This window comes from Peromyscus leucopus, chromosome 1, assembly GCF_004664715.2.
Source record: "Peromyscus leucopus breed LL Stock chromosome 1, UCI_PerLeu_2.1, whole genome shotgun sequence".
Lineage (NCBI taxonomy): Eukaryota > Metazoa > Chordata > Mammalia > Rodentia > Cricetidae > Peromyscus > Peromyscus leucopus.
Genome location: NC_051063.1, coordinates 162,564,992 through 162,592,969, shown reverse-complemented (window position 1 = coordinate 162,592,969; position 27,978 = coordinate 162,564,992). Strand labels below are relative to the sequence as shown.

The 27,978-nt window shown below is 51.6% G+C and overlaps 2 protein-coding genes across 4 annotated transcripts; both read left to right on the top strand.

The window, feature by feature from the left end:
* Nucleotides 1-3,202: 3,202 nt before the first annotated feature.
* Prodh2 (proline dehydrogenase 2) lies at nt 3,203-15,397 on the top strand. Of its 3 annotated transcripts, none has more exons than XM_037202277.1 (10): nt 3,203-3,453; nt 3,528-3,724; nt 3,819-3,957; nt 4,040-4,135; nt 8,689-8,769; nt 8,841-8,999; nt 9,078-9,244; nt 11,919-12,029; nt 13,413-13,498; nt 14,777-15,162. In XM_037202277.1, exons 1-10 carry the CDS (start codon nt 3,280-3,282, stop codon nt 14,800-14,802), a joined length of 1,236 nt encoding a protein of 411 aa, XP_037058172.1. In that variant the 5' UTR covers nt 3,203-3,279; the 3' UTR covers nt 14,803-15,162. The 3 variants fall into 3 exon arrangements, with proteins under 3 accessions (XP_037058172.1, XP_037058171.1, XP_028711188.1); XM_037202276.1 differs by lacking the exon at nt 14,777-15,162 and adding an exon at nt 15,169-15,397 and having other exon boundaries at nt 3,204-3,453; XM_028855355.2 differs by lacking the exon at nt 14,777-15,162 and adding an exon at nt 15,169-15,397 and having other exon boundaries at nt 3,205-3,453; nt 4,040-4,126.
* Nucleotides 15,398-19,944: 4,547 nt separating this feature from the next.
* Nucleotides 19,945-27,978, top strand: LOC114681678 (inactive serine/threonine-protein kinase TEX14-like). The gene is made up of 18 exons (XM_037209879.1): nt 19,945-20,051; nt 20,494-20,497; nt 20,578-20,644; nt 21,043-21,243; nt 24,156-24,270; nt 24,580-24,745; nt 24,821-24,975; nt 25,056-25,116; nt 25,191-25,315; nt 25,411-25,503; nt 25,836-26,171; nt 26,248-26,405; nt 26,485-26,678; nt 26,758-26,830; nt 26,915-26,991; nt 27,078-27,269; nt 27,635-27,693; nt 27,780-27,978. The coding sequence occupies exons 1-18, from the start codon at nt 19,945-19,947 to the stop codon at nt 27,874-27,876; spliced, it is 2,280 nt and encodes a 759-aa protein (XP_037065774.1). The 3' UTR covers nt 27,877-27,978.

Here is a 27,978-nt window from a genome sequence, read left to right as displayed (position 1 = left end):
GCCATGTGGGGACCAAACTCAGATCCTCTGGAAGAGCAGCCTGTGCACTTAAACATTGAGACACTAACTTATTTTTTATTTTTTGCTTTTGATTTTCTTTGGCTTTTTGAGGCAAAGTCTTAAGGTCACCTTCCCGCTTCATCCTCCTCAGTGCTGGGATCACAGGTGTGCACCACCATGCCTGGTTCATTTTCCAGTTTCACACGCCCCGGCCCTAGCTCAGTGCCGCCAGAGTGTCAGGATGCTGTCTTCCTCCAGAGCCATATTTATTCCCACCTCCTTGTTTTGATGTGTCTGTGATCCCCACAGGAGTTGCACCCAGTGAAAACTGAAGAGTCTGTGTCATCCTCAGGGCTCACATATTAAACACACACACACACACACACACACACACACACATCTTGGGCATGGTGTTGCATGCCTGCAATCCCAGCACTTGGGAGGCTGAGGTGAGACAGAAGAATTGCTCTAAGTTCAGAGCCTGCTGCGGGCCACAGGAATATAAGAACTCAGCTGGTTATGGCAAAGTCACTACCTGGAAGAATCAAGGATTTCCTCCAGAGGAAGCCAAATTCCAAGGAGCTTTTGGTGTTACTTGGCTTGTCATTTATCAGCTGTATTCTGTTATGAAAATCATATGTGCCTTCATAGTTTTCCCAATTGGTTTTTCCCTAAGAAGGGCTAAGGTATGGACTGATCACTCTCTAGACATACACATTCCAGGTATCTGGAGAACAGCCTCAGGGAAAGGCTTTCTCTGGAATCAGATATCTCCCTTAGCCACTTTCAAGGACTAGCAGTAATAACAGTCCATATGCTAGTCTCCTGATTTAAGGTAAATTCCACAAGGAGACACCACCTAGGTCAGGTGGATGTTAAGTAATAGCTTTACACAATTTAGCTTGGACCCTCTTTTCTTACATCCTTACTAACTTTATAGACCTCTAACTCCTTACCCAACCACTTCTAGGAATATTTAGATAACCTTCTGTGCTGACAGCTATACTCAGCCAGAAGCCCAGTTCAAGCCTCCCTGTAATTATCGTCATTGGCAGCATCCGGCCAGGTCCATCCCCAGATGGAGGAGAGTACCTTATCAGAGATACCTCTGTACTCTCTAAGAACAGACTTAAGTATCCGGGCTACCTGTTTGAGAAGGCCTGGCAGATGTGCCAATTAAGCTTAACTTTCTCCTTTCCCAAATCTTACCTCCAGTTCCAGATCTCCCTTAACTATCACCAGAGGCATCTAGCTGTACACAGGTTGCCTAGCGACTGAGCACACTTTCCCCCACCCTGCAGAAAAATGGCAGATAGCTTGGACAGATAGGAGCCACAGGAAAAAAGAAGACAGATTTATTTTCTCCCATTGGCCTAGCAACTTAATGATTCTTAACATTTTCTACCAATCACGTTTAAGATTATAGTTGAACACATAAGAGCCCTCTTCTTAGATATTACCTGAATTTAGCCTGTAGTTAATTCATTTCCCCATTGGTCACTTCCCTTTGGGGTTGCAAGTGATAATTAATGGTTATTGCCTCACTGTGTGATTCTTATCACCCCTCCATTTGACCCTGGAAGCCTGGCTTTGCACTGCTAAGGGAATACTGCTTGTAAGTGTATATATACCAGGACTCCCAGGGCACGTGGAGGACAGAGAAGAGAAAAGAGAATGAAAGAACTAGATGGGTAAGAACTTGAGAGGAACAAACTGAGATGGGGAAGAAGTAGATTGAAGGGCTAGAAGAGAGGACTAGAGGAACGAGATGGAAGATGAGGAAGAGCCATATGGGGAAGAACAAGATGAGAAAAAACGAGATGAGGAGAGAGAAGGAGATGGGAGAGGAGATGATATGGGAAGGAACAAGATGGATGAGAACCTAGAAGGGGCAGAACTAGACGAAGGAATTAAGATAGAACTTAGAGGGGATCGCAGACAAGTGCAGAGAGAAATCAGGCTAGAAATGAGCTAAACATGAGAGCAAAATATAAGCTTGTAACTGACACAGAATAATAAAGTATATGGACTAAGGAGTTTCGTGTACATAGATTCATTTCTTCTCATCAAAGATTAATTATCAGCTGGTTGTAGATTCTTCCCGGACCCTGGGAGGGGACTATCGAGGGGCTGGACTCCCATAGTCCACGATAAAGGCCGGCCTGGGCTACACGGTGAGGCTGTTTTGTTTGTTCGTTTAAATACTCTAACGGGGCTGGAGAGATGACTCTGGGATTTATGATCCCCGGCTGCTCTTCCAGAAGCACCCATGTCAGTTGACTCACAGATGCCTGTCACTCCAGCTTCGGGTGGATCTGAGGCCTCTCGATGGGTACCTGCACGCGTGTACACAGACAGACACACGTGTAATTAAAGTGATTAAAAATAGTTCTTTTAAAAAAACCACTCTAAGGGCAGGCATGTCATTGGATGAAAGGGCTTTGCAGGGCAAACCTAACAACTTGGCAAATAAGAACAGTTCAGGGCTGGAGAGATGCCTTGATAGTTAAAAACCTGCAGCGAGGGCACTCAAGTTAGGTTTCCCACACCCACATGGTAGGTCACAACCTTCTGTTAGCTCCAGCGCCAGTGGATCTGATGCCCTCTTCTGGCCGTTGATGGAACTGCATGCATGTGGTAATCAGAAGTCCGTGCGGGGGGGGGGGGGGAATCCTCATATAAAAAACAAATAAAATTTAAAAAAATAAAAGAAAGACTTGGCAGTGTATGAATATCTCATTCTTTTCATTGCCCGAGTTCCTCTTCCTACACCTCGATGTCATCATCCAGTCCCGTTTGGTGGATATTTGGGTCGCTTTCACTTGGGGTTAGTGTCCTTACGGTCATTTTTCCTGATGCCCATGTTCAAGTTCTGTAGGCTGCATGTTTAGCACGGGTAGCGGGGCTGTGCAGTTGAAGTGTATGCAATAACTCTACTGCTGCTCCCTGTAAGACGAAATCGCTGCAACCGAAGACAACTTGAACCCCAGTCCCCTGCTCCTGAGTCAAGCTGCTTATTCAGCAGCGCAAGTTGGGCGCCTGAGATCTGTTGTCCTGTCAGGCTGAAGGTTATTGGGGGCTGTCACTGGGGGGTTACCTGTCCTGTTACTGTTATTCTGACCTCTGTCCCTAACCATTAATTATTAACCTCCCCCTCCCAAAGAGCCTGCTATCCTAAAGACTTGCCCAGTTAATGAGTCACTGCCCCCCAGCTGGGCAAGGGGCATTTGATAGACCTGCTTTCTGCCCCTGGTGTGGTGTGTGACCAGGGACTTAGCAATGCTCTGGACACGTCTGCCCCTCTACGGCCTCTCCAAGCCCTCTACAGGTGGCTGGAAGCCCCTGCTTTTTGATGGTGGGGCCTTCCATCTCAAGGGCACGGCAGAGCTGGCCCGGGCTTGGCTGGTGCTTCGCCTATGCGCCTGGCCCCCCTTGGTCACCCATGGACTAGCGGTGAGCAGTTGGCACACGGCCGGGCCTGGAAGTTGCCCACACCGGGCTCTGAGTCCTCACTCCCTGTCACCCAGGTTCAGGCCTGGTCTCAGCGACTCCTGGGCTCTCGGCTCTCGGGCGCACTTCTCCGAGCATCCTTCTACGGACAGTTTGTGGCCGGGGAGACAGCAGAGGAGGTGAGGGGTTGTGTCCAGCAGCTGAAGGCCCTGGGACTCCTGCCTCTGCTGGCGGTGCCCACAGAGGAGGAACCGGACTCCACTGCCAAGACCAGGTGAGTAGAGAGAGGCGGGGTCCAAGGGAGGAAGGGATGAGGACAGGAAAGGGGCTCGCAAGGCTCTGGAAGCTGACCCCCACTGGCCGGACAGTGAAGCCTGGTATGAGGGGAACCTCAACACCATGCTACGTTGTGTGGATTGGTCACGAGCTCTCGTGGACACCTCTGGAGCAGCCAGAAACAGCCTCATGCAGCTGAAGGTGACGGCGCTAACCAGCATTCAGCTTTGTGTAAGTGACGAGAGGGACGGGGACACAGGTGTGGCCGCCCACCAGGCCACCCTCACCATGCCAGCCACCGTCCCATTTTCAGAAGGAGCTGTCGGCTTGGATCCAAAGGCCAGCCAGCTCCTCGGAGCTGAGCCCTGAGAGGCTGGCAGAGGCCATGGAATCAGGCAAGGTAAGGAATGTAAGTGGCTGTCACTGAGGATATGGTTGACATGGATAAATATGGGTCACATGGGGTCCTAGGGGAGGGGTTTGGGTGAGAAGCTTTCCAGAGGAAGGATCAGGACAGCAGCACCTTCTCCACAGAGGTAGGGACATGAGTATTTGGCTAGCTGCTGAGCACAGCACTGTAATCCCAGCACTTAGGAAGCTGAGGCAGGAGGATTAAGTCCCTGAGGTCAGCCTGGGCTACATAGAGAGACTTGTCTGGAAAACACAGAGTCGAGAGATGGCTCAGCAGTTAAGAACACTTGTTGCTCTTGCAGAGGACCCAGGTTTCCAGCACCTACATGGTGGCTCACAACCACCCATAACTCCAGCTCCAGAGAATGCAGCTCTCTATCCCAACTGCAACGGACACCAGGCATACCTGTAATGTGCATGCAGACATGCAGACAAAACATCCATATAATAACTTAAAAAGAACTATACATGTGTTTTTGGTGGTGGCGGCGGTTTTATTTTTAAGACAGGGTCTTGTGTACCCCAGGCTGGTCTTGAACTCCTGATCTTCCTGCCTCCACCTCCCAACTTGCTAGAGATACCTGCGTGTGCCCTTGTGTCTGGTTTAAAGAAAATATTTTTTAGTCAGTCAGCAGCTACACTGGCGTGTGCTTGCTGCATGTAAACTCTGATAAGACCAGTGAGGTTTTCCTTTTGTCTTGTTTTGTTTTTTGAAGCAGGATCTCGCCACGTGGCCCAGACTGGCCTGGAACTTGCAATCCTCCTCCTCAGCCTCCCCAGTCCTGGGGTTACTGTTTGCTGTCATGCCTGATCCTGATGAGGTTCTTGCTTCATTCATTCATTCTTCCATTCATTTATTCCTTTGTATTATTCCAATATCTTATTTATGCATGTGCACATGCAGTGTGTGTGTGTGTGTGTGTGTGTGTGTGTGTGTGAGAGAGAGAGAGAGAGAGAGAGAGAGAGAGAGAGAGAGAGAGAGAGAGAGAGAGCATGCATGTGCAAATGTGGAGGTCAGAGGTGGCAAACAGATATATTCCTCTATCACTCTCCATCTTTCTGTTTTGTTTGAGACAAGATCTCTCTGCACAGCCCTGGCTGTCCTAGAATTCTCTATGTAGCCCAGGCTGGTCTCAAACTCACAGAGATCCGCCTGCCTCTGCCTCCGAGTGCTGGGATTAAAGCCACACCTGGCTGTCCCATTTTATATTTTTAACAGGTGCTCTCACTGCCCCTGGAGCTCACTGTGATGGCCACATTGGCTGGCAGAGAGCCCCAGGATCCCTTGTCTCCATCCCTGAAACTCTACTAGGATTACAGACATGCTGTTTCACCTAGGTTCTCACGTGAGTGCTGGGAAGCAGAACTCCATCCTCATACCTGTCCAGCACGAACTTACCCCCCAAACTATCCCCTTAGCCCCTGTGGACACTTTTTTCTTTTAGCTTTTTAAAGCAGCCATTGGCTCTGAATCTTTTTTTTATTTACTTTTCTCTCACACCTCCTGATCACAGTTTCCCCTCCCTCCACTCCTCCCAGTCCCCCCCCCCACACACACACCTTCCCTCTCCCCTACATTTCCCTTCAAAACAAAGCAGGGCTCCCAGGGATATCAACCGAACAGGGCCTAACAAGTTCCGATAAGACTAGGCACAGACCCTCATATCAAGGCTGGACAAGGCGACCCAGTAGGAGGCAAGGGGCCCTAAGAGCAGACAGAAGAGTCAGACACCCCTCACTCCCACTGCTAGGAGTTTTGTTGAGATTTTTGGCATGACAAATGTATACTGTTTTGAGGAGTATATTTTCCTAACTCATTCCTTGAGACAGGGTCTCACTATGTAGCCCAGCCTGTTCTGGAACAGACAATCCTCCCACCTCAGCTTTTCCAGTGCTGGGATTACAGGTATTTGCCACTGTATCTGACCTCCTTTTTACTATTCTATGTGTTTGAAATTTTTCATAACAAAATGTTAAGAAGCAAAGCACAGCTGTGCACATCTAGATGAGAGGCTGATGTGAGCAGATCTCAAGTGTATGGCCATCCTGGACTACATGGTGAGGTCCTGTCTCCCCCCCCCCAAAAAAAAAAGAGCTATGGAATTTCCCTAGAATACATCAGTGAGGGGCTGGGGTGTGGCTCAGTGGTAGAGCCCCTGCCTAGAATCCCCAGTGAGGGGCTGGGGTGTGGCTCAGTGGTAGAGCCCCTGCCTAGAATCCCCAGTGAGGAGTTGTGATGTGGATTAGTAATATAGAGCTTGCCTGGTCTTTATCCTCAGCACTGCAGAGAAAACATTTAAAAAGTGAAAAGTTCATTGTGCAGTGACCACCCACACACTTGGCCACCTTTAATGTTTAGCCACACCATCATCCCCGTAAACTGCCTTCAGACTCCAAAATCTGAGGGTCCTCAAGTCCCAACATGCAAAATAGCACCATATTGGCCTGTACGCTGTGCACAGACTCTCCTGCACTTTAATCCTCTCTGGGTGGCTGGTCACATCGAGTGCAGCATAAATGCTCCATACTCAGCCACTCTGCAGCGTGGGTAAGGATGTGTCGAAGTGTCTTTTTCTGGTGCTGTGATAAAATACTCTGGTTGTTTGGGCTTCCTAATGTGTGGTGCAGTCCATCATCCGAGAAATGAGGGCAGCGGGAGGTCATGGGGCATCCAGGATCAGAAAGCAGGGTGCCACAGCACTAGCTTCCTGCTGCTCAGCTCCCTTTCTCCATTGTGCAATCCAGGGTCCCCACCAAGGACCATATGCCACCTCTGTGGGTGGATCTCCTCGCCTCAACACAAGATAATCCTCCACAGACATGCCCAGAGCCTGCTCTCCAAGACGACTCTAGATTCTATCAATCTGACGGTGCTAACCATCTCAGGGAATAAGGACAGCATATGACTGTCTGTGCTCAGTGCAAATGCATGGTTTTTCATTTTAAATAAATAGTTTTATTTTCAGTGTGTGTGCACCACGCGTGTGCAGTGCCCTCGGTGGCCTTAAGAGGGCGGTAGGTCTCCAAGAGCTAGAGTTACATGCGTTTGTGAGCCTCCTGCTGTGAGGCTGGAAACCGGATTCCGGCAAAGCAGGACAGATTCTCTCCAGCTCTGCAGTGCTTTTCTGAATATTTTTGACCTGTCATGGGCTGAATCCATGGAAACAGAACCTATAGTTTGGGAGGGTCAACCGCACCTGCTTAAAATCTGACCTGTCTGCCCATGAATCCGTCCTATGTTGTGACACATTTCGACGGCTGACATCAGTTTCCTCCTCTACCAAGGGCTTCAGTCTGTGAAGGGCACAGCTTAGAGCTTCCTAATTATTTCAACTAGTTTTGCCTTTTGGGCTAAAAAATTTATGTTGAATGAAAACTACAAATCGAAGCAGGTTTGGTTATAAGCACCTTCAAGCCGGGCGTTGGTGGCGCACGCCTTTAATCCCAGCACTCGGGAGGCAGAGCCAGGTGGATCTCTGTGAGTTCGAGGCCAGCCTGGGCTACCAAGTGAGCGCCAGGAAAGGCGCAAAGCTACACAGAGAAACCCTGTCTCGAAAAAAAAAAAAAAAAAAAAAAAAAAAAAAAAAAAAAAAAGCACCTTCAAACCCAGCACTGGGGAAGCAGAGTGGGGAGGAACAGAAGTCGGAGATCATCATTGCTACACAGTAAATTCTAGGTGAGCCTGGGGGCCAAGTGGGGGGAGGGGCAGAGATGAACTTCAGCAAACACACACAGTAGGACCACACAAATCCCCTTCCATACATGGACCCTTCCCATCGCTGCAGAATTCTCCATCAGTCTGAGGATGAGTTTTGGGTTTGTTTGATCTTTTCTTTTCTTTTTTTCACTTATTTATTTTTTTAGGTTGTGTCTCATATAGCCCAGACTGGCCTTTCACTCACTTTGTAGCCCAGGATAGCCCTTAGCTCCCGATCTTCCTGCCTTCATCTCCTGACAACATTACAGTGTGCACTGCCATGCCTGGTTTATGAGGTGGTTCTATTTCTTTTCTGAGACTGGATCTCTTCTTGGCTTTTCTCTCCCTCTTTCTTTCCTTTTTTATTACCTTAAAATTCTGCTACATTTATTTATTCATTGTGTGTGTGTGTGTGTGTGTGTGTGCGCGCGCGCGCGCGCGCGCACACACACACACACACACACACACACACCAAAGCATGGAGTGGAAATCAGAGCACAGCTTCCAGGACAGCAGCCAGCCAGCTGTCTCCTTCCACCGCAGGGGTCCTAAGACTTGAACTCAGGTCATCGGACTTAGCAGCAGCTCTTTTCAGCCACTGAACCATCTCACTGACCCTCTTTCCTTCTCACTGGATAGATCGGCCCAGGTTGCCTCAGCCTCCCAAACTTCAAGATTACTGGCGTGTGTTACCATACCCTGCGAGTCACTTTTCTGATTTCCCACAAATTCACACGCACGCACACACGCACGCACGCACGCATGCACGCGCACCTTACTGGTGGGAGAGAAGACTCCGGTCCTGGCGGGAGCCCGCAGTTCTGAGCAGTCTCCCATTCCCTGATGGCCCTTAGAACCTCCAGCTCTCCTACCTCAGCGCCGAACAGAATCAGCACCTGCAGGCCTCTCTCAGCCGCTTGCACCGCGTGGCACAGGTAACGTGTGGGTGGCCTGGCTCCCCACCCCCTGGACGCCGCTGGCCCTGACGTCTTTCTCTCCCCCTCAGCATGCCCGGGCCCAGCATGTGAGACTCCTGGTGGATGCTGAGTACACTTTCATCAACCCTGCACTCTCCCTGTTTGTGGCTGCCCTGGCCGTGCGCTGGAACAGACCTGAGGAAGCCGGCGGGCCCTGGGTGTGGAACACTTACCAGGCCTATCTGAAGGTTGGTGACATGCTCTAAAAGGCTGTGGGTGGGGACCCAGCACCCTGACCCTCCTGAGCCTGCCTGTGTGCCCTGCAGGGAACGCACACACGGCTGGAGAGGGATGCCGAGGCCGCACACAGGGCTGGCCTGGCGTTTGGGGTGAAGCTGGTCCGAGGTGCCTATCTGGACAAGGAGAGAGCCCTGACACAACTCCACGGGAAGGAAGACTGCGTTCAGCCTGACTATGAGGCCACTAGCCGAAGGTAGGGCAGAGCTGAGAGGCCATAGGAGAAATGATAACACTACTAATGTGTCACAAGGCTGAGGAGGAAGCCCAGTGGGTGTCTTAGGTGGGGCTTCTACTGCTGTGAGGAGACACCATGGCCATGGTGACTCTTACGAAGGAAACATTTCACTGGGGCTGGCTACAGTTCAGAAGTTCAGTCCATTACTGTCATGGCAGGAAGAATGGTGTGTGCAGGCAGACATGGTGCTGGGGAGGGAGCTGCCACATGGTGATATACAGGCAACAGGAAGTAGACTGACTCACTGGGCATGGCTTGAGCATATATGAGAACTCAAAGCCCGCCTCCACAGGGACACACTTCCTCCAACAAGGCCACACCTCCCAGCAGTGCCACTCGTTTTGGGGGCCATTTTCTTTCAATCCAGTGCAGTGGGTAAAGTACTTGCCACATGAGGTCCGTGTGCCACGGAACACATCTATGACTCCAACGCTCTGGCGTGGAGACAAGCAGGTGCTACAGGCTCACCGGGGTCAATGCAGCTGGAACATTGATCTCAGGTTCAGAGAGAGACCCTGACTCCAGCAGTAAGGTGCATACAGCTGGAGGATGACATCCATCGTTGACCTCTGCCTTCTACATGTGCGTACATAGGGAGCGTGTGTGTGTGTGTGTGTGTGTGTGTGTGTGTGTGTGTGTGTGGACACACACACACACACACACACACACAATTTAAAAAATAGCATGTAACTCTTCTTTTGAGGGAAAGCAGATTGCCTAAGCCTGACAGTCACCCTACCACTGAGCCACACTCCAGCCCCTCACTGGGGGATTCTAGGCAGGGGCTCTACCACTGAGCCACACCCCCAGCCCCTCACTGGGGGATTCTAGGCAGGGGCTCTACCACTGAGCCACACCCCAGCCCCTCACTGGGGGATTCCAGGCAGGGGCTCTACCACTGAGTCACACCCCAGCCCCTCACTGGGGCATTCCAGGCAGGGGCTCTACCACTGAGCCACACCCCCAGCCCCTCACTGGGGGATTCTAGGCAGGGGCTCTACCACTGAGCCACACCCCAGCCCCTCACTGGGGGATTCTAGACAGGGGCTCTACCACTGAGCCACACCCCAGCCCCTCACTGGGGGATTCTAGGCAGGGCTCTACCACTGAAGAATATTCTCAGTTCTCCTTTAACTTTTGTTTTTGAAACAGACTCTTGCTAAGTTCCCTGGGGTGACCTTGAACTCACTCTGTAGCACAGGCAAGCTTTGAATTTGCAATCCTCCTGCCTCACTGTCCAAAGTAGCTGGAATGGCAGGCTGCACCGTGTAATCTTTCACTTGCTCATCACCTGCCACGGGGCTGTGTTCCAGACATCTTGTGTGTGTGTGTGTCCATGTTACTTCCTTTCCAGGATATGGGAACCTTGTTTCCCATCTGAGCCGCAGCGTCCTCCTTCCTCCTCCTTCACCCCCCAGCCTCCAACCGCCCCCAGCTCCCCGCTCTCCTGGGCATCATCATTCCGTGGCTGCTTCCCCATTTGTGGGCCCGGGGTTGTTACTAATGGCTGTAGGTGCAGTCATTACACTTCTCCATGCTTGACGAATCCTCGACAGAAGCAAGTTAGGGAAGGAAGGGCTGGTTCTGACTCATGTTTGCGGGGTCAGAGTTCACAGTGTCAGGGCGCTATGACAGCGGGAGGTAGCTGGTCACATCGCATCTGCAGTCAGGAGGCAGAGAACTGGATGGGGTGTTTGTTTGTTTTCAGGTTTTTGTTTTGTTTTGTTTTGTTTTTCCAAGACAGGGTTTGTCTGTATAGTCTTGGCTGTCCTGGATCTCACTCTGTAGACCAGGCTGGAACTCACAGAGATCCCCCTGCCTCCGCCTCCCAAGTGCTGGGATTAAAGGTGTGCCCACCACTCCTGGCTTTTACTTTCTCATTTTTTCAACCTGGTACCACAATACATAAAATGGCGCCACCCGGAGCATTCAGGGTGTGTTGCAGGGTGGGAGGCCTTTCTTCCTCAGTTAAACTTCTGTGGCAATGTCATCTCAGACATACCAAGAATGCCCTCTTATACATAATTCCACATCATGCCATGTTGAGAATTAAGACAACCAACCACAGGGCTGGCGTGATGGCTCAGCAGGTGGAGGAGCATGCCATCAAGTCTAATGGTCTGAGTTCCTCCCTGCAAGCTCCGTGGTAGGAGAGAACCAACTCCTGTAAGTCGGCCTCCACAGTATGCTCTAGAACACACACACACACACACACACACACACACACACACACACACACTGAATAAAATACAATTTAAGAAAAGAGTCCACCCATGCTGCAGTGACTAGTCTGGGTAAATGCCATCTTGGGCACAGATGTGACTTTGCTGTGGGACAGTCATCAGGCCAGCAGCGTTCACGGGTGGCCTTTAGAAGCACATGCTTGTCACCCCTGTCCACGAGAGGCTGAGGCAGGAGGATTGGGCTACATAGTGAGACTGTGTCAGAACTCACGGAAACCCTGCTTCTCACCCCAGCCTCCATCCTGCCTCCTGCTAAGGGAACTCACCAGGTAACACGAGAGGGAAACGGCTCTGAGGAGCTGTGCCCGCAGAACAGAGGAGGCAGGAATCCTGTCCCATGGACTTGGTCCTCATTCCCTAGGGAAGCTGAGCAGAGTCTCTCTCTTTAGTTACAGCCGCTGTCTGGAGCTGATGCTGCGCCGCGTGTCCCAACATGGTCCTCTGTGCCACCTCATGGTGGCTTCCCACAACGAAGAATCTGTTCGCCAGGCAACTAAGCGGTATGAGGTTGAGGGATGAGAAACCAGGGCTCCTCAGAAGCCCCGTCCCTTTCTGTGATAACGAGACAGTGATGGGAAGGGTGTGGGCAGGGGGCAGGAAGAGTCCAGCGAGGGGGTGCATGGAGGGAATAGTAAAAACATTTATTTAATTCCAACCTGGCATGATGATGCACAGCTGTTGTTCTCAGAAGGTCCTCAGAAGGCTGAGGCAGGGGGCTCAAGAAGGTGATGCCAATCTGGGTTACAAAGTAAGAATCTTAAAAAAATAAAAATAAAAAAATTAACCCCTTCTATGCTGTGTATGTCCTATAGGCTCCGAGGTGACAGGGCATTGTCCCTTATTTACTGAGACATGGGATTGCTAAGGACTCCAGAGGGCAGCTGAGGCTCAATGGGTGGAAGTCTCAAGAGAGCTCCTGAGAATTGTTATTGATTGATTGATTGATTTGATTTTTATGTGTGTGTATGTGTGCACCCATGAATGCAAGTACCAGGGAAGGCCAGAAGAGGGCGCAAGACTCCCTGGAAGTGGGAAGAGCAAGAGCTCTTTACTAAATTTCATTTCATTTATTTATTTGTATTTTTGCTTGTTTGTTTGTTTTTCCAAGATAGGGTTTCTCTGTTTAGCTTTGGAGCCTATCCTGGAACTCGCTTTGTAGACTAGGCTGGCCTGAAACTCACAGAGATCCACCTGCCTCTGCCTCCCAAGTGCTGGGATTAAAGGCATGCACACCACTGCCCGACCTATTTTTATTTTTAAAATGTTATGTATTTGGGTATTTTGCCTGCATGCCTGGTGCCTGCAGAGGCCAAAAGAGGGCTTCAGAGCTCCTGGAACTGGAGTTAGAGACAGTTGTGAGCTGCCATGTGGGTGCTGGGAGTGTCACCCAGGTCCTCTGCAAGAGCAGTGGGTGTTTCAGCCACCGAGCCAGCCCTCCAGCCCTGCAGTGGTTGTTTGCCATTGAGTTTGAGGGTAGAGTCATTTCTCAGAACCTGTGGAATTTGTTCAAGGACCAGTCTCCATGGGGACCAAAATCTTCAGATGCTCAAGTCCCTCATACTGGATGATGTACTATTGAGTAGTTGCATATGAACATCCTCCTTTGTGCTTGAAGTCATCAGGCTTATTTCTAATACCTAGAATAATGGATGCAGGCACTACATAAATAGTTACACTGTTGAGGACAATCTAAGGGAGACACCTGGGCAGCTCCCTAGCACAGACTGATCCACCCTCATATTTGATCCCTGGCTGAATCTGTGGGTGTGGACCTGTGGATCCAGCTGGCCACCTGCTCTTCCTCCGTATTTGGATTCTTGGGTGACTGACTTGCTCTCTAGACCTAGCCACTGTCTGGATTGATAATGTGACCCCTTCTGCAGCATGTGGGAGCTGGGCATTCCTCTGGATGGGCCTGTCTGTTTTGGACAACTTCTGGGCATGTGTGACCACGTCTCCCTGGCACTAGGTATGTGAATGACCCATCCCTCCATGCCCACTGACCCCCACCCTCTTCCTCCCATTCCCTGTCACCCAGATCCCTCCTGCCGTTTCCAACCTTATCTGGCCCCACTCTCACAGAGAACCTGCAGCTGGCTCCTCCCCCAGCTCCTTCCGGACAAATCAGCATTCCAAATCTGAAGCCCCTGCAGGGCTGTGCCATGTCTTCTCTCCTGATTTGTGCTGGTTCTTGTGTATGATGCTATCTTTCCTGCTGTTCAGGGTCCTGCCTGCTGCTCCCTGAGGACTAGACCAGATTCCTTTCTTCCTGTGGGGTATTAAGGGTGACAAAAGCACTTTATTACTGGGAAGATGGCTCAGTGGGTAGAGTACCTAACATGCAAGCCTGAAGACCTGAGTTCGAATTCCCAGAACCCATGCCAAAGCCAGACAGCAGTGTAAATGTCTGCTATCCGAGAATAATGTCTATAGGAATGGGAGGCGGAGGCAGGAAGCTGCCCAGAAGCTTGCGACCAACTAGTCTAGTTTTATGCAGTGCAAAGAGGGCCTTCTCACCCAAGGTAAAAAGGAGAGGAACGGCCCCCACAGGTTGTCCTCTGACCACACACACACACACACACACACACACACACACACACACACACACAACACAGAGACGTTATTGTTTTCAAGATCACTTGCTCTCGATCCACACTACAGTGTTTTTTATTGTTTATTTACTTACTTGGTTTTTGAGACAGGGTCTTGTTATGCAGTCTTTGCTGGCCTGATCTCCCAAGTAGACCAGGTTGGCCTCAAACTCACAGAAACCCTCTGCCTCTGCCTCCAGGGGGCTGGGGTTAAAGGCATGCACCACCACATCGGGCCTGAGGCTTCTTTCAATAGATATCTTGATACAAATTGAGGTGGCCAGTGTGTGAACAAGCTGGCCCATGACCACAGCACAGCCGAGCGGGGATGAACGCTTCTGGCTTCTCTGGGCCTAACACACTCTCTAGGAGTGTTGAGAGGTGGGAGGTGACTTCTCACAGACGCTCTCTCAAAAGGTACAGCTGTTTCGATTCTAGCTTAATATGGGACAGAGTTCTTCTAATGCCCAGCCCAGTCAGGCTCCCACGGAACGACATACATGCTAGGTTACTCAACATGAATCGAGGAACGAGTGGCTTCCTGTGTCCCTGTCTCTCTCTGAGTTTCTACTGTCTTAATTCTTGAATTAGTAAACTTGCTCTCTTAGCAGTATCTTAATAAACTGAGGGGGTTTTTTGTTTTGTTTTGTTTTTAGCCAGGTGTGGTGATGTAAACCTGTAATCCAGCACTCAGGAGGCTGAGGCAGAAGGATTTGGGGTTGGAATTGAGCCTGCGCTACATAATAAAAGCCAATCTCGTAACAACCTACAGAAAGGAAGGAAAGGAGGAAGGGAGGAATGGACAGAGGGAGAAGAGGAAAATCATTTCTTTTAAATGTTTGCTGTTGTGTGTCTTTAGTAGTGAATTATGTCTAACTCACCTAGTCTGCCGTGTTCTGAGCAAGGGAAGCAGCATTTACTGCTGATGCCCAGGAACCTCTCTGTCTCTGTCTCTGTCTGTCTCTCTGTGTCTCTGTGTCTCTCTCTGTCTCTCTCTCTCTCTCTCTCTCTCTCTGAGCCCGCACTCTGCCAATACTCTTCCCAACAGGACAGGCTGGATATGTGGTCTATAAGTCTATTCCCTATGGCTGCCTGGAGGAGGTGATCCCCTACCTGATCCGGAGAGCCCAGGAGAACCAGAGTGTGCTGCAGGGTGTCCGCAGGGAACAAGCCCTGCTCGGCCAAGAACTGTGGCGGAGGCTGCTGGGAAGGAAGGCCTAAGGGTCACTCCGTCGGCACTGTTGGGGCATGTGCTCAATAAAGGTCCCGAGACTCTGCCTCTGCCTGTGCTTCCCTGAAGCTGCCTCCCTGGAGAAGGGTTGATCTTGACCTCTAGCAGAGCTTGGCTAAGCGGGGGCATGTCTGAAACTCAAGAGATCTTTAGTCCTCTGTGGTGGGATGCTCCAGCACTTGGGAGGCTGGGGCAGGAGGATCATTAGTTCCAAGCCAGCCTGGGCTACATAGTGAGGAGAAGCAGGAGGGGGAGGAAGAGGAGGAAAGAGGGAGGGGAAGGGAAGGGGAGTCAGTCTTTAGATGACCCAGGGTGGTGATGACTTGTGGTCATCTCTCCTTCAGTGAACTCGGTCAGGGATCTGTTCAAGAACTCTTTCCATCTCAGAGGCTGTGTACTAAACGACACAGCTGGAGAGCAGACACTGATGAATATGTAAATCCTGGGCCAAAACCATGGGTCCAGGAGGGTGGACCGTTCCTTCAGCTAATAAGCATTGATGAGCAGGCTGGGGAGAAGTCTCCATCAGTAAAAGGTCTGATGCATATAGCAGATTATCCACGGCTATTGATAAAGGAACTATTTATTTAAAAAATTATATTGAAGAGAGCAACTCACTAACCAGGATAATGCTAATCGATCACAGAGTCCTGGAAGGCTGATGGCCGGTCCCACACTGCTTCTGCTGCCTGAGTCAGTCCCAACTGTCCAAGCCCACAAGGGAGAGAAGAGAAGGGGCCTGGGTATGCACCCCTCAGGTCTTAAGCTAGCTCAGAGGCCATGCCCTAGGGGCTGTTACCTCAAGGTCATAGGTGGAACAGGTACCCACTACAGATGCACAAAAATATGAGGGCCTGAGTTTAATCTCCAGCACACATATAAAATTCCAAGCATAGTGGCACAGGCTGAGACCGGCAGATACTGGTCAGCTGGCCTGGCCCAATAGGTGAGCCACAGGTCCCAGTGAGGGATGCTGTCTCAAAAAAGAGGGTGGCACTGGGAAGCTTAGTTTGGGTTTTCTATTGCTGTGAAGAAACACTGTGACCACATCAATTCTCATAAGGAAAACATTTAATTGGGGTGGCTCACTTACAGTTTTAGAGGTTCAGTCCATTATCATAATGGGGAGCATGGTGGCCTGCAGGGAGATGTGCTGGAGAGTGCTACATCTTGCAGGCAACAGGAAGCCGACTGACAGATTGGGCGGTATCCTGAGCATAGGAAACCTCAAAGCCCACCCCCACAGTGACACACTTCCTCTAGCAAGGTCATACCCACTCCAGGAAAGCCACGCCTCCTAATAGTGCCACTTCCTATGAAATTTTGGGGAGGCCAGTTACGTTCAAACTACCACAGACACACAGGCTGGAGTATTACAGGTTCAAGGCTAGCCTGGACTACAAAGTGAGATACTGAAAGCTGTTAGGGTCCTGCACCTTGAGAGCATTCTCCAGAGTCTCAGAAAAGATGCTACCATTGGCGGATTAATCTGAGGCATTGTCTAATAAATCTACATACACGATACTCTTTAGTCCATATGCTTTATTCTTCTGAGTCAGTTTTTTCTCTACACAGCTTCTATTCTGCTCTCATGCCTAGCTCCTTTCTTGCCTGATTTCTCTCTACGTTTATCTGCTGTCCCCTCTAAGTTCTATCTTAATTCTCTCATCTTAGTTCCACCCCATCCGGGTTTTCATCCATCTAGTTCCTTCCCATCTTAGCTCCTCTCCTATCTCCTTCTCTCTCATCTTGTTCTTCACCATCTGGCTCTTCCTCATCTCTCATCTCATTCCTCTAGTCCTCTCTTCTAGCCCTTCAATCTAGTTCTTCCCCACCTCAGTTCATTCCTCTCCAGTTCTTATCATCTAATTCTTCCATTCTCTTTTTTCTTCTCCATGCCTGCTCTGAAAATAAAACTGCCTTTTTATCCCTTTGGCCCTTATCTCTCCAAGCTATCTCTGCTCCTGCTGTTTCTGGGGGTGGGGGGGAGTGTGCTCGGTCGCTAGGCAACCAGGCTAGGCAACTTCACAGCTAGATGTACCTGTAAGTTGGAACCCTTTAGTTCTGAGTTAATTGTTAAGGGTGAATCTAAAACTAGAGATAAGACTTTGGAAAGGAGAAAGTTAAGCTTAATTAGCACATCTGCCAGGTCTTCTCAAACAGACAGTCTGGATGCTTAAGTCTGTTCTTAGAGAGTCTGTGAGGTATCTCAGATAAGATACTTTTGTCCATCTGGGGATGGTGCTGGCCAGATGCTGCTAATGGCAATAATTACAGAAAGGCCTGCAATTAGGGATCCTGTCTGCGTTACTGCACAGGGGTTATCTAAATATTCCGTAGTAGAGGGGAAATTGTGCCCAATGGATGATGGAAAAGCTACAATAGCACATGAGAAATTCATAGCAGGAAACGGCTAATAATCAGAAGCCAGTATCACCACGACTCCTTGAGCCTTAGCCTCAGCCTCTGGAAGAGTTCTTAATTCTTCCAGGTACAGCTTTGGCATAATCAGCTGAATTCTTACTTCATTTATTTTTAGGGCCTACAGCAATGAAATTCTATCTCAAAAACACAAACAAGAACTAAGGACATAGAACATTAGTAGAGCACTTGCCAACAATCCCCCAGTGAGGGGCTGGGGCATCATGGCTAATGGAAGAGCATGTGCTTAACATACACAAGAACTTGAATTCCATCTCCAGCACTGTAAATAATAATAAAAGTTACCGAGATGGAAAGGAGGTGGGGATGGTGGCGCACGCCTTTAATCCCTGTACTTGAGAGGCAGAGGCAGGCGGATCTCTGAGTTTAAGGTACAGAGCAAGTTCCAGGACAGCCAGAGCTACACAGAGAAATCTTATCTCAAAACAAACAAACAAACAAACAAACAAACAAACAACAGCAACAAAAAGGAAAACCCACAGAGAAATGGTACAGATTAGGAGTGAGGACATAAGGGTGGAGGGATGCCTAGGGCTTGATGGTGTAGCCTCCGACTTGGTCTGTGCTCCAGCCAGAGGCAATGAGGAACCCTGGGGGTTACTGGCAGAGGAGACATGCGTCAGGTTCCACGACCATGTGGAGGGTGGGCCAATGGAATGCAATGATGCCAAGCAGTGATCTCTTATTTTGAGAGGTAGGAATGAGACCAAGCTGCATCCTATGAACAATCGAGGCAAAGCTCCTTGATGCAGACCACGTAAGACGGCCATCTAAAACTGAATGAAGCCAGCCCAGACTAGAGGAGACCAAATTGCTCACTCAACGCAAAGGTCAGTTTTACTGACTTTTTGGCAAGGGGCAGGGATGGGTTAGGGCTGGTTAACTGCCCATCAGTCAAGGGTTTTGACTTGAAAGGTGTGTTTTTGAGTCAGGATCCCAGAAGTTGGAAGGTAGAGGCAGGAAGGAGGGCTGGGAGTCAAGGTCACAGTAAATTTATTTATTGATTGATTTCATTTACTTATTTATTTAGTGGTTTTTTGAGACAAGTTTCTCTGTGTAACAGCTCGGAGTCCTGGAACTCACTTTGTAGATCCGGGCAGCCTCAAACTCACAGTGATTTTGAGGCTAGTTACGGCTTTATGCGCTCTCCCCTGTCCCTTCTCATTTTGTCCACAAGCAACCTGGCTTGTACTTGGCGGGTTGATACATGGTCAGCTCTGTTCGGAGCTGCTGGGGTCAACTTGCTAGATGTCCTGGGTTCATGACAGGGCTAGAGGATGGTCAGAGCTTTCAGGAACACAAAACAGACACCCACTCCAATGCGCCACTGGCCATGTGCATCCTGTGTTATAGTCTTGAAGACCCAGTTGTCAAAGGAACAACATGTCTACATGTAGAGTTGGGTAGGGAGTCTCATTCAAAATTTGAGGCAGGAAGGGGTCAGACATGACGTGAGGGCAGAGATGCCAAGCCTTACACACACACACACACACACACACACACCCGCCCCACTCATCTATCAATTATATACAATGTCCAGGAAAGAGTCCATGTTTGCTGGGTGTGATAATGTAAGCCTAAAATCCCAGCACTAGGAACTGAAACTGGAGGCTGCAAATTCAAGGTCAGTAGGCAGTACCTAGTGAGACACTATCTCAAGCGTGTGTGTGTGTGTGTGTGTGTGTGTGTGTGTGTGTGTGTGTGTGTGTGTTTGAGCAAGAGCAGCCTTCAACTTTTTTGGTACTTACTTGTTTGTTGAGATGGGGCTATACTGTGTAGCCTAAGCTGGTCTTGAACTCCTGGCAATCCTACTGCCTCAGATTCCCGAGTGCTGGGAATACAGAAATGAGCCAGTAAACCTGGCTCAAGTGTCTGCGGAGCAACCAAGGGCGATTGTTACCATAACCCCAGGTCAAGGGCGTTAGCCTCAGTGGAGTTAGTGGGAAGCTGTGCTGGTCATGGGGGCTCGTACTTTGTAAACACCCTTGTGTTCTGTGAGTGCTGTGGAGAGAAAAAAGGAAGCAGAAGGGAACACATCGTGTTCAAATTGGTAACCGGTTAAGGACCCAGAATTTGTCTTCTGTCTCTTTTCTGTGGTCCCCATCTGCCTGTTTCAGAGCCTGGAGAAGCTAGGAAAAAGTGAGGACTGAGATGGAAGGAGGGAGCTTAGAGAATGGGCCCCGGGTCAGGGATGTGGGGAAGGGGGCAGGAGCCCGGGAGAAGGCACAGTGTGGGGATGATTCGGAGGCTAAGGCCAGGTGGGCTTAACGGCCCAGGGGATGTCTAAAGGAAGCCATCCCGGAGGGCGCTGGGGTATGGGGCTCGGGCAGAGGCTGGAAATAGTCATGGGGTGGGTGAGCCTGGGAAGACAGTAGTCAGGGATGAGGAGCTAAGGTTGAGAGGGTCCAAGAGGGTGCGGCTGGGAGCTGGAGAGACGGCTGAGCGGTTAAGAGCACTGGCTGCTTTTCTGGAGGTCCCAGATCGATTCCTAACACCCACATGGCGGTTCACTAGCCTTTAACCCAGCTCTAGGGGGTTCTATTCCCTCTTCCGGCCACGTGGGTACTAGGCTCAAATATCACACACATAAAATTAAAAAAATAAGAGACACCGGCCAACTTGAAGTCCTGGAGCAGGCCAGGGGGGAGGAGAACCAGCTGAAACCTCCTGAGCCGGACATCTCTGTCCCTTCCGCTACAGGATGGTGGGGCGGCTTCCCAGGGAGCTACTGCGCAAGTGCAAAGTGGCAGGAAGCAGCCAGTGCACATGCGTACATGCGCCTAGGATTCCCGCGCAGACTGCCGTGGTCGCTGTACCACTTGTCACGTGACAGTGACAAGCGCGCCCAACGGTAGGTGCCAGGCTCTCTGGGCCAGAGACCAGGTCCAGAGCTAACTGGGCCTTCAGCCTTTCACCATGTCCACTTCATCTCCACACTGCACCCCAGCCCACCTTTCACTCAGACCCCATCTCTCTTGTGGAAACCCAAGACCTCCCCAGCCCGCAGGCCCCACCGACACCCTCCAGAGCCGCCCCCAGGCGCAGATTCTGCCCGCAGGCCTTGAGTTTCCCTGGAATGCCCACCCTGCCCTAAACCTCCCACTGTCACTACCGATCCTTTGAGCTTCCGGTGTGCGGCTCCCTAACCAGGCCTACCAGACACCTCCCTCCCCATCAGACCCTCCCGAATCCCCTTCTCAGCTACACTGCTCCCCACTTTCAACTAGCGCTTTTGTCCTTCACCTCCAGTCTGCCCTCAGGAGCCTTTCTGGCTGACCCCATCCCAGGAACTGACTGCGGCAGGAAGTGAGCCGCAGATGCATTCACAGACCTCACGCTTCCCTGTGGAGCTGGGCTCCGTGAGGGATCCAGATGCCCAGGTGGGCCGTCTGCATCGCCTAGCTCTAGCTGGAGGCCCATGCTGGGGCCTGGCCAGGCTCCTGCGCAGAGGTGAGGCTCCAGCTGTTGGTGCAGTGTGGGGAAAGAGCCAACCAGCACCATGGAGCAACAACTTCAATCGACTGGTTCATAACTGAGTGCCAGGGCCCTGTGTTGTCGCTGCCACCTGTTGTGTGCCAAGATCTATGGTCAGAGATAGGGTATAGGGTGTATCTGGCCTCTGGATGGCTGGGCACAAAGTGTAGCTGGTGGGGAGGGGTTTCACTGGATGGGATAGGGAGTCTCACGGTGTAAGCCATTCCCCCATTTCTGCAGAAAGCTGGGGGAAGAGACCCTTGGGAGCTGGGATGGCCTGGGCAAAGGCCCTGAAGTCAAAGTGATCTGGGCATGTGTATGAACAGCCAGACTCAGGGAGAAGAGTGTGAAGAGGTATTGGGTCCAGATAATAAAGAGCCTTCGAAGATGTATTGTTTGATGTTGGGTCGTAGGTGCCATAGTAGCAAGAGAAACTAACCATGATGCTAAGCCTTCATTTTCCGAAGGAACAGGGCGGTACAGCATTCTTGGAAAAGACCCAACTCCGGTTACTTTATTCCAACAATTACAAGGTTAATTGGGGCTGGAAAATGTTCCACCTGCCAAAGTCAACTTGCTGTTGCTGCCCATGAGAGCAGACAACCCACACACATCTCAGTCCCTTTTGATTATGGCTTAAGAACTCCAAGTCTGCCAGGAGTGTCTTAGGACCAAGGTCGGTGCAGCTGCGAGCTCTCACATAGAGCAAGCACCAAGGGCAGACTCTCCAGAGAGACAACTCTTCAAGGTTTACACAGCCTCAAAACAATTTCTCAGCCTCTGCTGATTAACCCAAGCATGGAAAAGGCTTTGCTGAAACATTTCTCTCAAAGCCAGGCACAGAGGCTTTCCTTACCTCCACTACAAAGATGTGGAGGTGTTGATGGATTTTGTGTATGTTTGTTGGTACCAGAAGTAGGAAATTCACATTTCAATGAGCACTCAGCAGGTTCACAATTTTCACTCATTTGTGTAAGTCGATTGTGTATCTGACCACTTTCTAGGCTTGCTTACTAGCTCTGATGGTTTGCTGAGTCTTAAGATATTTCTCTCTCTTAGTTGAAGAGGGAGAAAACATCCATCATGGTGCACACGTCATTCTAGTTCTCAGGCTGAGGGTGGACGATAAAGACTCCAGGAGGAGCCTGTGCTAATGAGACCCTGTCTCAAAAGGAAATTATTTTTTATATTTAAAGAACTAAATCTGTTTTTGTACTGAGTATCATGCTTGCTGTTGGGATTTATAATTATAATAATAATTAGTAATTCCCACCTAAGTTTTCTGAAGGTTTTTTTCTCCCTAATTATACACATGTACTAAATTTCATCAACTTCACTTTTTTCTTTTTTGCATTTTTTTTTCAAGACAGGGTTTCTCTGTGTAGCCCTGGCTGTCCTAGAACTTACTCTGTAGACGGGGCTAGCCTGAACTCACAGAGATCCCCCGCCTCTGCCTCCAAGTGCTGGGATTGAAGTGTGCACCACCACTACCCAGCTAACTTCACTTTTTCTATATCTACAAAGTTAAAATGTGATTTTTTTTTAACCCCCACTGGTGCTAGGACTAGAACCCAGTGATTTATTCATGCTAGGCAAGCGCTTTGCCACTGAACCATGCCCCCAGGCCCTCACTAGGGGATTCTAGGCAGGGGCTCTGCCACTGAGCCACACCCCAGGCCCTCACTAGGGGATTCTAGACAGGGGCTCTACCACTGAGCCACACCCCAGCCCCTCACTGGGGGATTCTAGGCAGGGCACTACCACTGAGCTACACCCTCAGTCCAGGACATATAAATCGTGTCCTTTAACCCATGAAGGTCTGTTACATTGATGGTTTCTTATGTGGAAGCACATCTGCTTTCTGGGGATAAGTCAGAGTTACTCAGGTTTCTGCCTGTATGATCATAAACAAAATCTGTTTTTAGGGGCTGGAGAGATGGCTCAGTGGTTGTGAACATTGGCTGCTCTTCCAGGGGACCTGGGTTCAATTCCCAGCACCCACATGGCAGCTCACAACTGTCTGTAACTCAAGTTCCAGTGGATCTGATTCCCTCACACAGACATGCAGATCAAACACCAATGCACGTTTAAAAAAAAAAAATCTTGTTTTTAGTTTTATTTTCTGGTTCTGGAAACTGTCATCCAGTTTTGGAATTAAAGTCAGGGCTGACCTTACCCTCTTAGTGTATTTTTGATTTGGAATAACTTGTGTGGGATGATGTAGTCTTGGCAACAATTTGTGTTTTTGGAAGATGCTTTGAGACACAGGTTGAGAATAAAAAACCAATTAAGATGTTGTTGCAGAAGATGATGGACAGGCTGTGAGTAAAGCGTGAGGCAGAGAATGTGGTGTTGAGAGGTTGGGGAAGGGCCACCTTTGGCCCCTGATTTGACACCTCCGGCGTGGGAAGGATGACTGTTTTCATGGCAGATGTTCTGGCTCTGTGGAGTTACTTCTAGTGCCCTGTGTTGAGGGCTAGTTCCAGGACACAGAAATGGACACAGGGATCAAGGCCATGGCTAGGACCGAACCAGGGGCCAGGGTGGAATGGATGGAGAAGGGGCAGAGCAGGCCCCAAGCCAAAGGGAAACCGTGGGGGCTGGAACTGCCTGGAGCCCTTGCCACGGTGCTAGGAATGTGACTCGGTCGATAGAGAGCTTGTTCATGGTGCTCAGTGGTCGGGTCCTCCGCCCTATGTTAACCAGTCGTGGTGGCTGGTAAATCCCGGCACTGAGAGACAGGAGGAGCAGAGAGGTTCATGGTCATCTCTGGGTACATACTGAGTGCCAGTCTAGCCTGGAATACATGAGGTGTGTGTTGTCTGGTGGCCTGCGAGACTTCCGGGAGTATGGAGTGAGCACAGCCTTAGGCTTTGATGTTCCCTCAGTTGTCCAGGTAGATGGTGAGAACTCTGCTGGGCAGACGGGGCTCTTCCTGTCCGCACTACTGGGCCATACTTCTATTGTGCGTCTCCTACTGGCCTCTGGTGCCAACCCCAACCAGTGAGTAGACAGACCCCAGCACCCCAACACTCTGAGGGCACAAAGCCCCTTCCAGCGTCTGGTGCCTTCCCTGGCCTCTGGGTCTCTTCTCACTCCCCAGTGACTGTTCTCATTCTGGTACCTTCCAGAGCTCACAAAGATCCTCTCACCCCTCCCCCACTGACCCCCTTGAGTTCTCATGTAACCCACTTCCCAGGACTCCTCCCATCCTCTCAGCCTCCATCCGGCTCCCTTTCCCCTGTCCCCCTCACCTCCCCCACCCCCCCACCCCCCACCCCCGCCTTTCTTCATCCTCTGGTTCTGTCCTAGCCGCTGCCTCGATGGCAGCACACCTATGCATGCAGGGGCCTTCTCGGGCCGAGGGTTGGTGTTGTGGCACCTGCTGCAGGCAGGAGGTGACCTGCGGCTGCATGACCAGCAGGGTCGTACACCACGAGACTGGGCTGAGCAGGGTGATGCCAAGCAGAGCTGGGAGGTGAGTAGTGGCCAGGGTACAGTGGGGTCATCAAGGTCAGTGGTTGCTCCTGGTCTAACCCTGTGCCCCACCCAGGTGCTGGAGCTATTACAATGGTGTCGTACCCACATGTCAGCCCTGGTGCAGAGCGGGGAGTTGGCGCCCACTGTGTCCCTGAGTCGGTTGCAAGCTCTCTCTGGACACAGCCTGTGTGGCTCCCTTCCCTCATTAAGACTGGCGCAGGCAGACAGGTAACAGCCCTCACCCTTGAGCCTTCAGGGCAAGCACACCAGTGACCCCATACTTACCCCCAGCCTGCCCTTTATCCCAGGGCACTGAGGCAAGGGTGGATGAGGAGATCCCCTCTAACCCCAGGCTTGGGGTTCGGCCAGGTAAGAGGGAGAGGAGGGGAGATCAGGGACCCCTGCATTCTCTTGGTGCTCAAAGCCCTGCTCTCTCCCCTCAGCTGAACAGCCTGCAGCCACCGGCACTGATGATGGGCATCCCACTGATAGACCCCAAGGAGCTAGCGTCAACCCAGGGTGAGCCTGACCGCACCTACGAGAGCAGTTCTCAGACCCTCATGGCCAAGTGAGAGCCCCTCCCATGCCCTCGGAGAGCCCCTGCCTCCTGCTCCCTCACAAGGAAGTCCTGCCCATGTCATTCCCCTGCTGCCCCTTCTCCAGCCTCCTGTGGAAGGGCCACCCCGTTACTGTACGGCAGCTGAAGACCCCTGAAACTCACCCCGATGTGCTATTGGCTGACCTTCAGCACTGCAGGTTACCAGCCCCAGCTGACCACAGATTCCAGCAGTCCATAGCCAAGAGGATGTGGTACTGCCATAGTTGTAGTTAAGCTTTGGTTCTGTGCTAGCATCCAGCACAGAGCCCTCCAGCTGTGATGACACCCCCCTCCGCTGGGCACCAGAGTGCTACCCAGAAAGGAGGAAGGGATGAGAGGGGCCTTAGGCTGGTATGGTGGGCGGGGCCGGCTCTGCCACTGCCAGGCTGTGATGGAGGGTCTCAATGTTTCCTGCATGGTGACTGGTGAGACAGTTCTCCCTCCCCTTGATCATTGGGGCAGATTGTAAGGACCCTCTGCTCCCTCGCAGCATCCTACACCACCCTGGCCTGCTGCTGCTGATGGCACTGAGCCCCTCAGAGGACCTGTCCAGACTGAGCCTGCTCTTTGAGCCAGTGTGGCTGGGCTCCCTTTATTTCCTACTGCACTCAGCAAGACCGGTTGCCGAGGGTTCCCAGGGCCTGCCGGGCCTGCGGCCAGGCTCTCTGCTGCTGCAGGTGGTGGAGGCCCTGTTGTTCCTGCAGTCCCGCTGCTGGGCCCATGGTGGCCTCAGTTCCCATGCTGTGCAGCTAGTGCGGCCAGGCCTGGCCAAGGTTAGCCACCTAGAACACGGGCGTCCACTGAACCAGCCTAGGCTGCAGTCCAGGTGAGAGCCTGCCCCCATGTCTGCCCTGTGTCCCTCCCAGCAGCCTCTAGTTCACTAGACCTTTTGGCCTCCCCAGGCTGCCACAGGATTACCCCCAGGGAGACCCAGGTCCAGGGCTTCCCCCACCCCCTGAACTGTACCCATGGCTGCCACTTGAACTGATCCGTGGTGACATGCCAGCCACTACCTCAGATCTCTACAGCTTCTGCATCCTGACCCAGGAGGTCTTCACTGGTCAGTGACCCACCCTACGCTTGCACCCCACCCAGAGACATCCCACTAGGGTGGGTCTCCTCATGGTGCCTCTTCACAGGAGAGCTGCCGTGGGCTGGGGGAGAGGGGCCTGAGGTGAAGGCCAAGCTGGAAGCAGGAGAGAGCCCGGCACTGGACACCTTGCTGCCAGCCCCCTACCAGGCCTTGGTTCAAGCTGGCCTGGGCCTAGAGCCTGCTGACCGCTGGGGCAGCTTGCAGAGCACTCGGTACCTATTGCGAAAGGCCATGGCCAAGGTACAGGAAGGGCAGAGTGGCATGGGAACTTATGGAACCCCAGGCAGGGCTCATGTCACATCTCACCCCCTTCCCACAGGAATCAGCACCCAAGGTCAGCTCCCCAGTAGAGTGGACAACACCGTCTCCTGTAACCCTGAGTTCCCTGCCAGGTTAGAGGGTGCAGATGATGATGGGGTGTTCTGGACACTATGGAGGTGAGCATCAAATTCCAGCCATCTGGCCTGTATCCCCAGAGCATCTGTACCGTGAAGTGACTCCCAGGGCCAAGGCCAGATCAGGGCTCGTGCTCCCTTTCCCAGACCCTTCCCAGGTAGGAAGCAGGGGAGTGGTCTGGTGACCAAAGGAGGTGTGGAGGCCCAGACAACCATGCCAGTTCCTTGCCCTTGTTTTCTGCAGGCCCTGGAGACTCCCGAGGTCACAGATGACAGGAGTGTCCAGCAGAATGCAGCCTGGGACTCGGGCAGTAGCTTGACTCTAGGCAGCAGCCTCAGTCCCAGCCCCAGTCTTCCTCTAGGCCCCAGCTCTGGCGTGGAGCCCAGCCCCAGCCCCAGCCCCAGCCTGCACAGTTGCCTGGAGCCCACCTCAACAGTACGGCTACCCCAGTACCCTGCTACCCTGCAGCCCCGCCTCCAGAAGTCTGCCAGCTTCCTCCTGACCCAGCTCCCTCCTGACCCGACTCCCTGAGCAGCCCTGCTTCCCCTAAGGCCCTGCCCTGCGCACCAGCCCTTAGCCAGCCTCTTGCTGGGGACCCAGAGCTCTGAGGAGCAGTGTGAGGGGAAGAGCTGCAGGGGCAGCTGGGGCACTCCTGGGCTGCTAGTTCTGGACCCTGCCCTGCATGCTGACCAACAGAAAGGCTTCAGTGCCCAGAGAGCTGCTGCCAGGAAGGCCACCTAAAACCCCCGGGCTCTGGGGCTCCGTGACAGCTGGTGGCAGCTCACCCTTTCCTCCTGCAGAAGCCTGAGAGTGAGGCTAGTGAGCTGACGGAAGGCACTCTCTTGGACAGCCTACAGGAGTGAGATATAGAGGCTGTGGTGGGCGGCCCAGGCCCCTCCCTCAGCCTGAGCTAAGCCCAGGTCTGTCTGCCTTACTGCTGCCCAGGATGGATCTGTTGGAGGAGATCATGGCAGAGCTGCAGAATAAGTGCCACCTTGAAGACACACCCAGGCTGAGCCCCACTCTTAGCCCAGACTCGTAGGGTGCCACAGCTCTCCCTTGAGTCATTACCCTACCCCTTCCCAGGACTGACCCCATCCCTCAGTGTCTGCCTCAAAGCAAAGAAAGTGGTAAGGCCCCCCCA